General features: G+C 65.7%; 1 protein-coding gene across 6 annotated transcripts in view; it reads left to right on the plus strand.

The window, feature by feature from the left end:
* Nucleotides 1-14,931, plus strand: part of COL18A1 (collagen type XVIII alpha 1 chain) — a 79,803-nt gene that overhangs the window by 44,827 nt on the left and 20,045 nt on the right. For all 6 annotated transcript variants that reach the window (XM_046003781.1, XM_046003776.1, XM_046003775.1 and 3 more), the window contains 5 exons: nt 993-1,537; nt 7,887-7,970; nt 8,715-8,774; nt 10,527-10,656; nt 14,717-14,787. In XM_046003781.1, the coding sequence (XP_045859737.1) occupies nt 993-1,537; nt 7,887-7,970; nt 8,715-8,774; nt 10,527-10,656; nt 14,717-14,787 (890 nt within the window). The remainder of the gene's footprint in view (nt 1-992; nt 1,538-7,886; nt 7,971-8,714; nt 8,775-10,526; nt 10,657-14,716; nt 14,788-14,931) is intronic.

Raw genomic sequence — 14,931 nt, forward strand, 5'->3', positions numbered from 1 at the left:
CCCTCCCCGTGTGCCGCGGAGACTGTGCTCCCCGGACAGAGAGGTGGGCCCTGCCCTCTGGCCGCGTCACCGGACCCCCCCGGCCCGAGACCGTCAAGCTGCTGGTGGCCCCTGCCTGCCCAGGGACATTCTCTGGGCTTCACGAACTCGGACAGGTCCTGGTGCCCGGTCAGGTCAGGCCCTGCTGGGGCCCAGGACCGGCGTCATGGAGAGCAGGGCCCATGTCCCCACCACAGCTGCCTTCAGTCATGGCCGTGTCCCCAGCCTAGACTCAAGCTGCTTCCATGGGGTGGGAGGGCACGGGGCGGGGGTAGACCACGGCTCCCGAGAGAGCGAACCGGCGGGGGCTGGGACTCCCAGGGGCATTGGAGAGGAAGGTACGAGCGTCCGTTGCTGAAGGAACCCCAGGTCTCCCTGGTGGCTCGTCTGCCACGTGGTCCCCCGCAGGTCAGGGTTGTGGCAGGCCCACGTGGACACGGGGGAGGGGACACTGAGGAAGGCCCTGACAGAGCCTGCCAGAAATGGCCCCTGGTCTGGTTTGCTGCCCGGGGAGGGTGCAGGCGGGTCGGTAGCGGAGGTCAGAGCGCCGGGAGCTGCGGGGCCGACGGTCTCTCTCCGTCGTGTGGACTGACGTTAGCAAGGTCTGTGCCCCAGGCAGGGGCCCTCACTGGGGCTGGAGCCCGGTTCCCACTGCTGGGGGTGGGTCCTGCGGTGGGGGAGCGCAGGCCGTGGTCCCCGTGGCAGGCCGGGGCTCTGACAGGGACGCCGCGCGCCGCACATCCAGACCCCGGTGGGACGGTTCCTGTCGCGTCCTCCGGGGGCCTGTGAGCGCCTGAGGGAAGGGAGCCGTGATGTGTGGATCGTGTGGGGCCTGGAGAAGCAGGGCGGGTGCCAGGCGGGTGGGAGCCCCTCGTGACTCAGCGTCCCCTGGACGTTGCCTGCCCGGTTCCCCCCAGGCACACCCTCACCGGGGGTCTCTCTCGTCTTTGCAGAAACTCTGGGCGCGGAGGTGGGGCTCCTGCAGCTGCTCGGAGAGCCCCCGCCCCAGCAGGTGACACCGGTGGACGACCCCGACGTGGGGCCGGCCTTCGTCTTCGGCCCGGACGCCAACAGCGGCCAGGCCGCCCGCTACCACTTCCCCGGCCGGTTCTTCCGCGACTTCTCGCTGCACTTCCACGTCCGGCCGGCCACCGAGGACGCGGGGGTGCTGTTCGCCATCACGGACGCGGCGCAGGCCGTGGTCTCCGTGGGCGTGAAGCTGTCGGGCGTGCGCGACGGCCACCAGCAGATCCAGCTGCTGTACACGGAGCCGGGGGCCACGCGGACCCACACGGCCGCCAGCTTCCGCCTGCCCGCCTTCGCCGGCCAGTGGACGCGCTTTGCCATCAGTGTGGACGGCGCGACCGCGGCGCTGTTCGTGGACTGCGAGTTGTTCCAGCGGGTGCCGCTGCCGCGCTCCCCGCAGGTCCTGGAGCTGGAGCCGGGCGCGGGCCTCTTCGTGGCCCAGGCCGGAGGCGCGGACCCTGATAAGTTCCAGGTAACCCGACGGCCACCGTGCTCGGGGGTGGGACCTGCCCTGGGGGCGGGGGTCTGTCCAGCCATGGGGACCAGGATAGTGGCCTCCTGCCTTGTGCCGCCGTCCCCTGGAAGCAGGCCACTCCTGGGGCAGAGTCGTCTGCCCCCTGCAGGGGTCTGCAGCCCTGGGAGTCCCGCATGTCCCTCCAGGTGCCCTCACCCCTTTGATCCCCCCGTGCAGGAGGCCCCTTGGGACCACCTTCCTCCCTGGACATTCATCCTGCCACGACAGGAGCCCCGCCCGTGTGTGGTGCCTGCAGTGACCCCGGGGCCCCACTGGCTGAGGGGGTCCGTGTCCAGGCCCACGGGACTCATGCACGTTGAAAACGGGGAGTTTCAAGACGGTAGCAGCAGAGCGTGGCCCTGAGCCTGGGCCGTGCCTGCAGTTCCCGTCTCCCCGTCACCCTGCTGACCGTCCTTGTTTTCGTCACCCCGGGTGTCCGCAGCTCGGTTTCAGGGCAGCAAGGGCAGAAGTGCCCCAGGGACCCTGGCTGGCCGCTGTCCCCACCTGTTCTCAGGGAGGCCCCTGTCCCCTCTGCCTGGGCCTTCGCAGGGCCCGGCCGGGGAGTCTTTCTCCCGGCACTCGGCCTCCCACCCTCCGCAGGCACTGATTCACGAGCCCCAGCCCTGCCCCTAGAGCCCCCGTGGCTGGGACGCCCCTGCACCCCGGCCAGACAGGGTCCCTGTGTGCGCCTAGGGGGGCGGGGTCCCCAGGACAGAAGGCTAATTATTGCCCAGACAAAGGCTGCCTGACGGACGTTGTTCTAAGTCCTGGTGACTCGGGGGCTGAAAGCTGACCTTTCACCTCTGACAGGAACTCTTAACCCTTGGGGTCTGGGAGCCAGCAGGACTTTGATACCAAACTGAGCCTCTTTGTGTTTTCCTTTTGATCCTCAAACATGATTAACGGGAAGAAAGGCAGACAGGGCCATCCCGGCGAGGGAGGGGCTGTGTTCATGGGGGACATCCCGCAGACGTAGATGGGAGAGCACCCCAGATGGTCCCTGCTTCTGTCTTTCTGTCCTACATTCTTTCTTTTTTTAAAAGATTTGTTTATTTGAGAGAAAGAGCACAAGTAGGGGAGGGGTGCAGGGAGTGGGTGCAGGGCGCCCCATGCAGAGCTCGATCCCAGGACTTCCCCGGGGTCATGACCGCCCGGTCCCCAAGTCCGTCACAGTTCAGCAGAAAGGTGGCCTGTCTGCTGACGGGGACAGTGTCACCCAGGTCACGGGGGCCACAGGCCACCCCCATCATGGACAAGGACGCCCAGCACCTCCTCCCTGGGCCGTGTCAGGGCTCTGTGTCACGCACGCAGAACACAGCCGCCCCTCAAAACGGGCAAACGGAGTCTGGGTGTTTTAGCGTGCATGTCTTGGTTGTTCGTGCAGACAGACTAATTTTTTTCACGTGATTTTTGGCTGTCTGGATTTCTTCTTTTGTGGCTGGCCTTTTTATGTTCTTTGCATTTTTGTTTGATAGGTTTGTCCGTTTCTTATTGATTTATACAAGCTCTTTATATACGAAAGAATCTGGTCCTTCTGTTTGTCCACTGTAAATTTTATCTCCCAAATTGCCTTTTGCCTTTTTGTCATGTCACTTTTTTGCTTAACTCATGGAGATATTTAACGTGTTTATGTGGAACACGTCCATGGCGGGTGACATGGCCCCGAGCCTCCGAGGTAGGGAAGACAGGAGCACAGCGAGGTGTGGGCTCCCCGCCGGCGCTGGGTGGCGGCTTGGCTTCCAGCTGACCTCAGTTGGGCCCGGTCTGAAGCAGCCCCGCAGGCCGGAGGCCTCAGGAATTTCCCACGTGGGTGTTCGATCTGGTTCCAGCCAGCTGCCGGGAGGAGCTTGGAGGGCAGATGGGTTTAGCGCTTTCCAGACTTTCTGAATCGAGATTCCCGGGGAAGAGTCCCTCCCGTCATGTGACTTGTAGGATTTGGCAGAAGCGAGCGGGGCTCTGGGAGGAAGCTGGGCGTCCCCTCCGGCCCTCCCAGCGGCCGGCCCCACAGAGCCTTCATTGTTCCTCTCAGGTCACAGACTCCAATTTGTTCTTGGGTCAAGAGGGGGACGGAGCGTCTGCTGGGACATCGCGCCCCCACCCCATAACGGCGGCGCTTTGCGGAGAGCCGTTCCAGCCCGTGCTCGGGGGCCGGGGGCCTTTGTGAGGTTCTTGACTATTTCACAAGCTCTGGGCCGCGTGTCCCTGGATGGACTCTCCCGCTTGCCGTGGGTTCGCGTCTCCCCGCGGACGCTTCCTGGCGGCTCTCGGACCCAGGTCCCTCAGACAGCCCACCCAGGCCGTGGGTGCCCAATGGTCCCTTACTCTGTTCGATGGCAACCCTGTGGCCTTGGGGACGTTCCTCGGCGTGTGCGCCGCGTGAGAGAAGAAAGACGCGCCCAGTCCCTCAGAGCTGGGGGTCGGCCGCCAGCCACGGGCAGGCTGGAGGCCGGAGATGGCACGGAGCGGGGCGGGGACATGCCGTCAGGGTTGGGGTCCCCCAGTCCGCCGCTCCAGACCAAGGGAGAGCAGGGCACCGACACCCGGGCCGACAAGCCCTCTCACCCCCTTTTATGCAACCGGAGCGACCATGCGCCCTGGGAGGGAGCTGAGGCTCGAGGCGGCGGCATTCCTGCCGGTCCCTGCCTTTGCTGAGGGAGAGACGGGTGGAGCTTGTCTGTGATGGGACAACGTGCCCGGGCGTGACCCCGCGAGAAGGAGCCGCGAGGAAGCCAGACTCTCTCATGCCAACCGCCAAGGCTTGACGTGAGCAGGGGCAGAAGCCAGCGGCGCAAGGAGTGTGGGGAGACGGTGGGGGGCGGGCGAGGGACGAGGCCGACCGGGGCTGGGCCAGCGGAGGATGGCGCAGCCGAGTGCAGGCAGGGGTGAGTCGGTCCGGGAGTGCCTCAGGCCATGTCCCCCACGCAGCGCGTCCCGCCCAGCGCTCGGCCGGATGCAGCCCTTCCTGGGTCAGACGCCGCCCCGAGAACTCTGCGGCCCCGGGAGTTGGGGTCCCCGGGAGGCGCCCGGCACCGGTGACCTCAGACCTGCTCGCCTAGCACAGAGCTCTCGTCACGTCCACAGCCACACTGCGTGGCCCCCGGCGTGGCAGCACAGGACGTAGCTGAAACGGCCTCTGTTGACAAAGAGCGGCGCCTCCAGATTTCACAACAGTTGCTTCTGTCCCGTATTTGCTGCGGGTCTTGTGATGTTTGCACAACTCACATGTTCCCCACTAACGTGTCCCTGGGGAGCTGCGCACCCCGGGCCCGCACGCCCCGCTCACCTTTGGCGCCGGCCTCCTGGGGAGACCCTCGGGGCCCTGCTGGTGCTGGGCCCGCTCTGTGGGAAGCCTGGAGCCTCGAGGGACAGTGTCGGGGGGGGGGACCGTCACGGCGGGATGTCTGGCCCCCGACCCCACCTGCCGGGAGCGCCCGTGCCCTCCCCTCGTCACCACCACCCCCAGGGGCCAACGCGCTGCCCCCCGGAAAGCACGGCCTTCTGGGATTTAACGTCTGCCCTGTGTTGTCCTTGTGTCTTCAAACTTGGTGACCCATGTCACCTGGGCCACTCTGTCCTTCCGCAGCGAGCAGGACGCTGCTGCCGACCCCGGCATTTGTGGGTCCAGGATGGCCCGTTTCCTGTGGCCCGCGGCGCCTCCAGGAGCTTGGATGTTGGAGGGCACGTCTGTGCGCCTCCCCTGCTCCTGGATGCACACACGTGTGTGCTCTCGCCGCACTCACATGCTCACGTGCATGCTTGCTTGTACGTGCACACGTGCTCACACATAACCCGTCCACGCAGCGCTCTCACGCACACGCTCACACGCCCACGCAGCGTGGCTGCCCTCCGTGGTGGCTGGAGCGTCCCAGAACTTGAAGGCAGGTCTCTCGTTTCTCAAACACCCCGAGCACGGTCCGCAGCCGACTCCCCCACCACGGCGTGGCCTGTCTTTCCCTCGTGCTGGAGCCCCAGCCCTGGCAGGGGCCTGTCTGCAGCCAGTCCCCCAGAGGACACCCACTGTGGGTCATAGGGGCTCGGGCCAGCCCCCCAGAGGAGCTCTCAGCACGAGTCCCAAGTGGTCAGTCAGGGCCTTCCCACGTCCCGCTGACGGCTCTGCGGTGGGTTCCTGGTGACCATTGAGAGAAGGGCTGAGCCTCACTCTGACTCTGTGCTTTGTGGAGATGCCGCGGGGCCGCACTGCCCTTGCTGGGGGACGGTGGCAGGAGGAGGAGGCAGGGAGCAGTGACCATGGCCCTAGATCTGATGGGGGGCCCTCCTGGGCTCAGGGTTAGGCACAGACACCTGCTGCTTTGGTTGGGCCAGTCTCTGGCCACTGCCTCCCCTGCAAAGCAGCCACCCACCAGCCTGGGGACAGGCCCACGGACAGCCACCAGGCCCCTGCCCCTGACTCCCCGGTCAGGCCGCTGGCTGTCAGCTTCCCTTGGAGTGCAGTGAGTCACGGACATCAGCCGGCCGCCCCAGTGAACTTTCTGGAACCGACGACCACCCTGAGTCTGGCAGAGAACTTGTCAGCTTCCTCCTGGGGCCACGGTCCACAGCGAGGACCACAGAGCTATGGCAGTCCCTGCCTCTGATCTTCGGGAGCACGTGGTGGGCACGATGGTGACCGTGGGGTACGTGGTCCCACCCGTGGCCACCGTTTTCCCGCCCTCAGAGGTCAGCCCAGCCACGGGACACGACCCTCTGCACCTTGGCGCAGCCGCACGCCAGCGTGGGAGCTGGTGGCCACCGTGACATCCACGAGCCGTGACTGTGGTCCATAATGTCGGCCCGTCCGTGGGCCCCTGCAAAGAACGTGGCGTGTGTGCCGCCGAGTGGCCTTCGCTGGCCCCCGCCCGTGTCCTCAGCTGCCTCTTCCCTACATGCTGGGGCACGGATCTGGCTGCAAGTGTGTGGAGTTCTGGGTCACGGTGGGGCGACAGGGCCTTCCTCCCCCCGAGTCACCTGGGTCCAGCCGTCCTCGGGCTCCCAGGAGCAAGGGTGTGTCCCGGAGCAAGCACGCGTGTGCAGAACACACACGTGAGCACAGACACGCGCACACACGTGGCGCCTGTGTGTACCATGCATATCCGCGAGCACGTGTGACATGCAGGGACAAGGGACGGGGCCCCATCTGCAGCGGGAGGTGGAGGGGGCCAGTAGAGTCCGCAGAACTGGCCCCGAGGTGATGACTGTCCTGGGTAGGATCCGGGAGTGCTTCCTGGAGGAGGCAGTCTCGGGAGGCACCTCAGCCCTCAGGCCGCGGCTCAGCTGGGGACACGGTGGTGTGTTGCTGGTTGGTTGTCACGTGCTTCTCGTTGGAGTGGAGCAGGACGGTCATGGGGTCGAGGGTCAGCTGAGGAAGGGAGTCTGAAGGTCGTCTGGAGGGACAAACAACGGCGTAGGTGGTGCCGGCTTGCGGCTATGGACGTGTGCAGACGCAGCGAGAAGGGCCCCCACGTGTGCACGTGGTGGGGGAGATCAGCAGACTCTGGGGACACACGAGGTCACATGAACGACATCGCCGTGTGCGTAATGCTGGGCGGGGCCACGGTCAGTCCTGCCTGCCCTCTTGGGTCGACCCCAGCACGACGCCCAGCGGTCAGACGGACACCTGCGCGCTCGGCAGCCGGCCCGGCCGTTCCGTGCCGGGATCTCTCAGACCGACCAGCTTCTCCCAGGGAGCAGTGCGCTGGCGGACATCCCGGGGTTGAGGTGTTGAGAGACAAAGAAAACGCTAGAAAACACACGTGTGGACACTCACCGTTTCCAGGCAGGGAAACCTCACAGCAGCTGTTGCGAGAGGCCCAGTGGCCTCATGTGCCTGATGGCAAGGGCTCAGCCTGGCAGGCGCATCCCAGGGGAGCACCCCTCCGACTCCAGGGGATGATCTGAGCCCCCGCGCCCTGGGGCACGCCCGCCGGTTTCTGGTCACGGACTCCAGCAGCCCCCGAAATAGCTGGGCTTATACGCAGCCCCCCTCCCCCGTCGCCAGCTCCCCGGGCCCCAGGCCCCTGGGTTTGGGGAGGACCCAAACTGCTGGTGCTGGTGCTCCTCAGGACCGGTGGTGCCCGTTTTACACCATGCCCTCCGGGAGCGCAGCCTCCATTCCCCGTCCCGCACACGGATGCTTTTGGAGCCCCAGGGGGAGTGACCTGAGCGCGATCCCCTCTCTGATTCAGCTTCGTCTGGACCTCGCTCTACCCCGTGTCCCCACCGAGGTCACCGGGCTCCGCACGGGGTGCCGGCCTGTCCGCACCACCTGCCTGGGGACCGGCGGTGACCCCCTCTCTCCCTCTGCCTTTAGGGGGCGATTGCAGAGCTGAGGGTGCGCAGGGACCCCCATGTGAGCCCCCTGCACTGTCTGGAGGACGATGAGGACAGCGGCAGGGTGAGTGTCGGACGTCCCCCCACCCAGCCCTACCCGAGGGCGGCGGCCCAGGGCACGTGGATGCCAGGAGCCCCGACGTGGTGGGACTGGAAGGGTCTCCTTTGAAAGATGCTGTTTGGGCATCAAGAACCTGGGACCACGTCTTCCTTTACCCATGTCAGGGCTTTCCTGCCTCGAACTCGTGGCTTAAAAACTCGGAGCGAATATGGAGCATGAGCAGCGATCCCGAGAAGCTGTCCGTGGCCCGGTCACCAATGGTCCCCACAGCCAGATGCGCATGTGTGCGTGTGAAAGCGTGTGTGCGTGGGTCGAAAGAGGAAAATACAGCTCTCGGGGCGTGAGGGACAGAGCGGGAAAGGCAGTTTCCCAGGGAGAATCCAGAGCTCAGGATGCCCCCAGGGACCCCACGGCCGCGAGCAGAGTGAGGTCATCAGCCGTGTGGGTGAGCAGTGCAGGGGTGAGAGGACGGGTCACATGTTCCGCGGCTGAAGGCTGCTTTGTGCAGTGCCATCGGGCCATCCCCCCGTGGCCTTCGTGTTGACAGCTGTGCCCGGAGCTCCCCACCCTGTCTTGTCCTCTGGCTCTTTCCCAGCGCCGTGGCCCTGGAACGGCATAAGTCCAAAGAAGGGAACGTGTCTCTTGGCGGTTTGGCGTAGGTCTGACTGGCGTGCCCACCGGCGGCCAGGCTGACCCCGCACGGATGTCCTTTGGTCACTGGCTTCCTCCTTCCCCGCATGCCCGCAGGCGTCCGGAGACTTCGGGAGCGGGCTGGAGGAGACCCGGGAGCCCCTCAGGGAGCCGTCGGTGAGTTCCGTAAAGCCGGAGCAGCCCGCCCGGGGCCCCACGCAGTAGCGTGGCCATGTGAGCACGTGCGGGAGACCTGCACGGCTCTCTGGGACCTGCGGACACACCCTCAGCTGGACACGGGAACGCTGGGACTTGGGTGGCCCCTAAGGAGATTTAAAATTCGGTTTCTGATTCTGAACCCTCTTTGGGTCTGGGGGGGCTGACCTCGATGTTCCGTTTACGCCTCCACATTAGCTCGGGACTCCAGCATTTCGGTGAGGAAGGTTCCGGAGGCCGAGTCAGAACTCACCCAGCTCCCATCCCCTGAAGTAATGCACGGGAGGGAAAAGGCAGCCTTTTTTTCAATGTGCACAAACAGGTTGCCCCCTGCCCTTCCCCCCTGCTTCACCCCCCGTTGCCCTGTCCCAGGTTTCATGCACGCGGGGACCAGGACAGGCAGGGTCCTGAGCTCCGTCCACAGCTCTGGGAGGACACCTGGCGGGCCCCCTGGACATAGCGTCCATGCGTGGTGCCCGTGGCAGCCCCCGCCCGTGTCGGACGGCCTGTGGGCTCCTTGCAGACGCTGCATTTGGGCTCCTGTCACCCCGGGGTTCATCAGGCAGGCGGAACCCCATGGAAATGAGGCTCTGAGTTCTGCCACGGCCATGGCATGAAGCACAGGGCTCTGCGGCCCCTGTCGGGGGGCTAGAGGGGTTGAGGACCCAGAGCTCGTCACGTGCATTCACCCTCGGCCCCATAAACTGAGGCACTCGAGCTGGGAACCCACGCCTGGCCAGGCTCCCGTTTGGGAAATCTGGCTGACCGGCCGGTGGTGGCTTCCCCGAGCGCAGAGGACGGGGCCGCAGCCGGTGCGGGGTGCGCAGGTGCGACCGGGGACACACGTGGCCTCTAGCGGTCCCCACCCACTCTCCACAGCCGGGCCTTCGCCTCCGTCTCTCATGCTCAGAGGCTCTGGGATGTCGGGGGGCTGCTGGGGCTTGGGGTCCCAGGGCACCTTCCCCCAGATCCGCAGGGTTGTGGTGCAGGGGGAGGCCTGGTGTGCGGCCTCGGACAGGCCCTCAGACTGGCCTCCTGGGAATGACAGTCACCAGGGACCCGGATCCGCACAGAGTCACCAGGGCGCTCAGGCCCCATGTGGGTCGGGCACTTGCGAGAAGCCTCTGGACGGCGTGTGTGGACATCTGCGTGCTGGGCCGACACGTCCGGGGCTCCAGCAGGCTGGGGGGTGGGGGGGACCAGGAAGATGGGGTTTCTGAGCAGAGCCGGCCTGCCCTCCTCAGGGTGCGCGTCAGCCTCCCAGCTCAGCTGTGACCTGCGCAGTCGAGGCCCCCGCCCAGCACGAGTCGTGCCCCGTGCCACGTGGGCCGTGAAATGCCGGAGGCTCCCGCCCCCCCAGGTGTCTGTCGTCTCCCTGCCCGGCAGGTCCCTGACCTCAGGGAGGAGTCAGGGCCCTGGGTGTCTGCGTGGGGCTGCCTGGGGCCCGAGTGCGCGGAGCAGATGCAGGAAGGGCTCCAGCTCAGTCGTCAGGGGATCTGGGCCCCATGGGCCGTTTAGGAGAAGACGGCCACGGGGGCCGGGCGTGTCTCCTGTCCAAGATGGAGCCCCTGGTCCTTGTCGCCGTCTTTTGTAAGAATCTGTGAGCGTCTGACCTGACAAACCACGTCACCCGACGGGCCGGTCCCACTCCCGTGCCCAGGACACCCGCGGTCACCAAGTAACAGAGCCGTTTCTCCCGCTCTCACTTGCCAGGGCCCATCGTCCAAACCCAGCCTCCCTGAGGCTCCCCCGGTCACTTCTCCGCCCTTGGCTGCAGGCGGGAATGAGGAAGATTCCAGAACGGAAGAAATTGAGGAAGAAACCACGGTGTCTTCATTGGCAGGTAAGACCGTGGGCTGGTGTGGCGTCCCTGTCTGTGGCGTGCCCGGCGGCAAGGGGCTCTGTCCTTCGCGGACGCACGGCCAGCCAGGAGAGTGGGCAGTGCCCACCAGGCCCCGTGGTGGCCCCGGGCACGTCGCCCCGCAGAGCTCTGAGCCTGCTCTTTGCGGTCCGTTTCTCACGCTGCTGTGGCTAGTGGGGGTTTATGGGGCTGTCCCGCGGGCGCTGCAGCCTCACTGGGAGGACACGGGAGTCGGCTTGGGGGGGGACACACCGTGGGACGGATCGGCCTCTGCCCGGGACCTTCGTGAACTAGGCCTGCCCCGGGTCCACATGTGGGGCCGGGGACGTTCCCTGGGGACCATGGTGGGCGGGTCCGCTGGCCGGCGTCCGGTAGGGCTGCGGGGCCGTGGGCACACAGGGAACGTCAGCTGTGTGTCGTTGCTAACGGGTCGCTGGGAACGCGGCAGTCGGGGGCGGGGGGCACCCGTGTCTTCCCTCGCAGTCCCAGGGCTGCGTCCTCTCCTGGCGGCCCCCGACCCGCCTCCCACTCACTCAGGTTCTTAGGAGAACTCAGGTCCCTGCGGCTGTAGGACACAGGCTCCCGAGGGATCAGTCCTAGGTCCTAAGGGCCACCCCGTTCCCCGGTTCCTGGCCTCCCGCGCGTCTTCCACGCCAGCCACGGCAGGCGGAGTCCTCTTCCTGCTTTGAATTTCCCGAACCTCCCCTCCCGCCTCACCCCTCCTGGCTTCCTCTACAGTTTGGGGGGATTATTGGGTTGTACCCCAATAATCCAGGTTAATCTCCCGACCTGTAAGTCGGCTACTCGGTAACCTCCAAGCCACCCCTCCGGAGTGGCCCCAGCAGCACTGGACTCGGGTCTGGCGGGTGGAGCAGGGGCCGGAGAGCTTACGGAGACGCTGGCGGGGCTCCGCCGTCCACGCTCACGTCCAGGCTGAGGGACGCAGACGTTTTTATTTTAAAGAGAATTTATTGGTGTCAAAAAACTACTGAAATAAGACACGTTCAGGGCAGCTTAGAAACTCAGAGACCTGACGGGTGGTCCCCCAGGACCCCGCTATGCACGTTCCGCGTGCCTCCCCGAAGGACCTGGTGCTGGGCGTGGTGGTCACGGAGCAGCTCCCCGAGGCTGCAGCCAAGCCAGGCGAGGTTGGCAGTCTGGCCCCTCAGGGTCCCGAGTGAGGGACTCACACCTCCCGGGGCCACAGGGTCACCCCACCCCGGCCTCATTGTGCCCCCAGCCCAGGGCTGTCCCGGGAGCCCTTGGGAGCCACCCTCATGGGCCTGGGGTCACTTTCTGGTTTTGTTCCTGGTATGACCCGCGCTCCGTGAACTGGGTGTGTTTAGACCATGCGGTCCGATGCGTCGGGACCCCCGTGTCCTCCTGTGGAAGCGTCACGAGGACGGCACGGCCGCAGCCCCAGATGGCTGCCACCACTTTGCCATCCCCCCGTCCTGCCCCTGCCCTGTCCCCGGCGACACCTGATCTTCGTCGCTGCGGACGCAGGCATTTCCTGGAACGTGACATATGTGGGATCGTGCGCCCGTGCCTGTCTGTCTGGAATCATCACGTGTGACTGGGCCCTGTCGGTCTGGGTGGTCTCCACGTGTGGACGGACCCGGAGCCGTCCGTCCACTCAGCTGCGGGGGGGCACCGCGTCGTGTCCAGGTTGGGGCTGTTAGGGCGGGAGGTGCTCTGAGTTTCCAGACGAGGCTCTGCGGGGACACCGGCTCCCATGTCTCCCAGTCAGCACCTCGGGGGGGAACGGCGGGGCCTGGGTGCGGGGGTGCCTTTCATTAGCCGAGAAGCTCCTGACCGTTTCCCAAGGCAGCTGCTGCAGACACCGTCCCCGCAGCTCCTGGGTGGCGCTGGGCATGGCCACCCTCCATCACGCCCGTCCCGGCAGGTGCGCCGGGCGGCTTGGGCCCAGCTGGTCCCCGTGGCCGGCGCTGTTGAGCCCCTTTCCACGGGCTCCTGTGCCGTTCACGCGTTGTCTTTGGGAAGGAATCCGTCCTGGTCTTCGCAGGCGGCGTGTTTTCCCGTCCCCGAGTGTTGGCAGTTTTCACGCTCGGGCTGGCATGCCCCCCAGGTGTCCGTTCTGAGAATAACTTTCCAGTCTGTGGTTTACCTTTTCCTTTTGTTAATAGTGTCGCTAGAAGGGCAGAATGGGTCCGTTATGAGTTTTGATGAAACTCCATTTATCATTCCGTTCACTTTGGATCTCAGCTCTGTCGCTGTGTCTGGGAAGTCAGCCCAGCCCGAGACCACAGAGGCTTTCCGACGTGTTCTGGTCAGGGTCACGGTCCCAGGCTTTGCATTTTGCTCTGTGACCTGCTTTGAGTCAGTTTGGTATTTGCATAAAGTACAGTTCTCAGCCCCCCTTCCCCTCCGTGCCCTCCCCTCCCCTCCTGCTGTCTCCTGCTGAGCTGCGATGTTGCCCTTGTTGGAATCAGGTCCCCGTGTATGCATCTGTCCCTAGACCCCGTGCTGTTCGTGAGTCCGTCTGGCCACACCGTCCTGATTCCCGGCGCTTTGTCATGTCCTGAGATGACGTCGTGTGACGTCCAGATTTGCTCTCTTTGGGAAGCTGCCCTGGTTTTTACGTCCTTTGCACTTCCTCGTGCAGTTTAGACTCCGTTTGTCCTTTCTGCAAGGACGGCCAGCAGGACGGTTGGCCGGAACGTCTCTGGCCCCGTGGCCAGTCCTCGAGGAGGTGCGGGCAGCCCGGCGGCTCCGTGTCTTCCAAACACGGTTTCTCTCCTTTGTTCTCCTTCAATGAGACGTTGCCCTTTCCACGCTCGCGGAGGCGGAGATCTTACATTTGCCTTAGATCGTGCCAGTGTTGGGCACACAGGCCACAGAGGCTCGCACGCCGTGCCGTCTGCCCCGGGTAGAGGCCGCCCTCCTGCGCCGACCGGCGCCTCGCGGGGGGTCCGCGGTGGGCTGTGTCTGACGGCCAGGCTGTGGGGCTCGGGGCCATCCAGGAGGCACTGGCGGGGTGGTCAGGGGCTGTGGTCAAGGGCTCTAGCTGGCACCCCACACCGTGCAGTGTGGACATGGCTCAGATTCCTTCTGGATGCAGGACAGGGTCCGCAGAGCTGTGCCGGTGCGGGGAGGGGGGACGGTATGGCCCTGGATGGTGTGGGCACCTGTCCCTGCTTAGCTGAGGGGCCTCAGATCCCCCGTGGTCCCCACACACTGCCTGTGAACCCGCCAGAGCACTCATCCCCCTCCCTCGCAGGGGAAGAACGTTCTCCCAACCTCCCTCGGCAAACGGGCCTCCCAACTGCCTGGCAGTGCGGACCCCAGTGGACGAAGGTTTGGGGGAGCTGCCTTAGTGCATCCCCCAAATTTCTTGTCAGTCACAAAGGGGAAGGTGCCCATCCTGAGCCCGTCCTGGCATCAGCAGGGCGAGCCGGTGGCTGGTGTCTCGGGGGCCTGTGCTCTGGGGTCTCTGTCTGCCTGGTGTTGCCCCCGAGCTCTGGGGAAACGTCTGCAGCTCTGGGCCCTCCTGAGCCAGACTTGGCCAACGGGCAGCTCACTTCCTGGGGTCCTGGCACGGCCACCGTCAACCGTCCCCAGGAAGAAGCCACAGAGGACGGCGTGGGGCCAGTGGGGACGCTTCGGTCCGAGCTGTTCAGTCCCCGTGTGTAACGGCACGAGACGTCCTGCCGTGACCACCTGGCGTAGGACGGCGTCCTCGTGCTTGGGGGCATGCGGCGTTCTAGAGGACGGTTGCGATGAAGCAGCCAGTGCTACGGGCGTGGCAAGAGAAGGAATAACGTGTGTGCGCACGTGTGCGAGACAGTGTGCGTACGATAGGCGAGTGTGTGCCCACAGGCCGCGTGTGCGGGTGTGCACTGAACTGTGTGTGCGCGTGCGCGGGTGAGTGTGGGTGTGTGCGCACGCGTCGGTGCGGCGGGGACACAGCTGGGCTCCAGGCAGGCCGCGTCCCGGGACCGCAGGCAGCTTGGGTCCGGCCGTGAGCCCCACGTGCCGCCGGGCTGTGCTCCGGGTGTGACGGCCGCCTCTGCTCCCGCAGCTCGGACCCTCCCCAGCTTGGACATGGTCACCGCAGGGAGCGTTTGGAGCCTCGGGGGTGGCCTGGAAGAGGTGAGGCCCCTTCCCCGAGCCCAGGTGGCGGTGCTTCTGGCACGCACGGGGGACCCCGGCACAGCTCCCAGGGCTGCACTGCCCCTTCCGTCCTTGTCCTGGGACTGCACCCGGGGGCCAGCGGCCCCTCGCAGTGCTAGGAGC

The sequence above is a fragment of the Meles meles genome, chromosome 4, assembly GCF_922984935.1.
Source record: "Meles meles chromosome 4, mMelMel3.1 paternal haplotype, whole genome shotgun sequence".
In the NCBI taxonomy this organism is placed as follows: Eukaryota; Metazoa; Chordata; class Mammalia; order Carnivora; family Mustelidae; genus Meles; species Meles meles.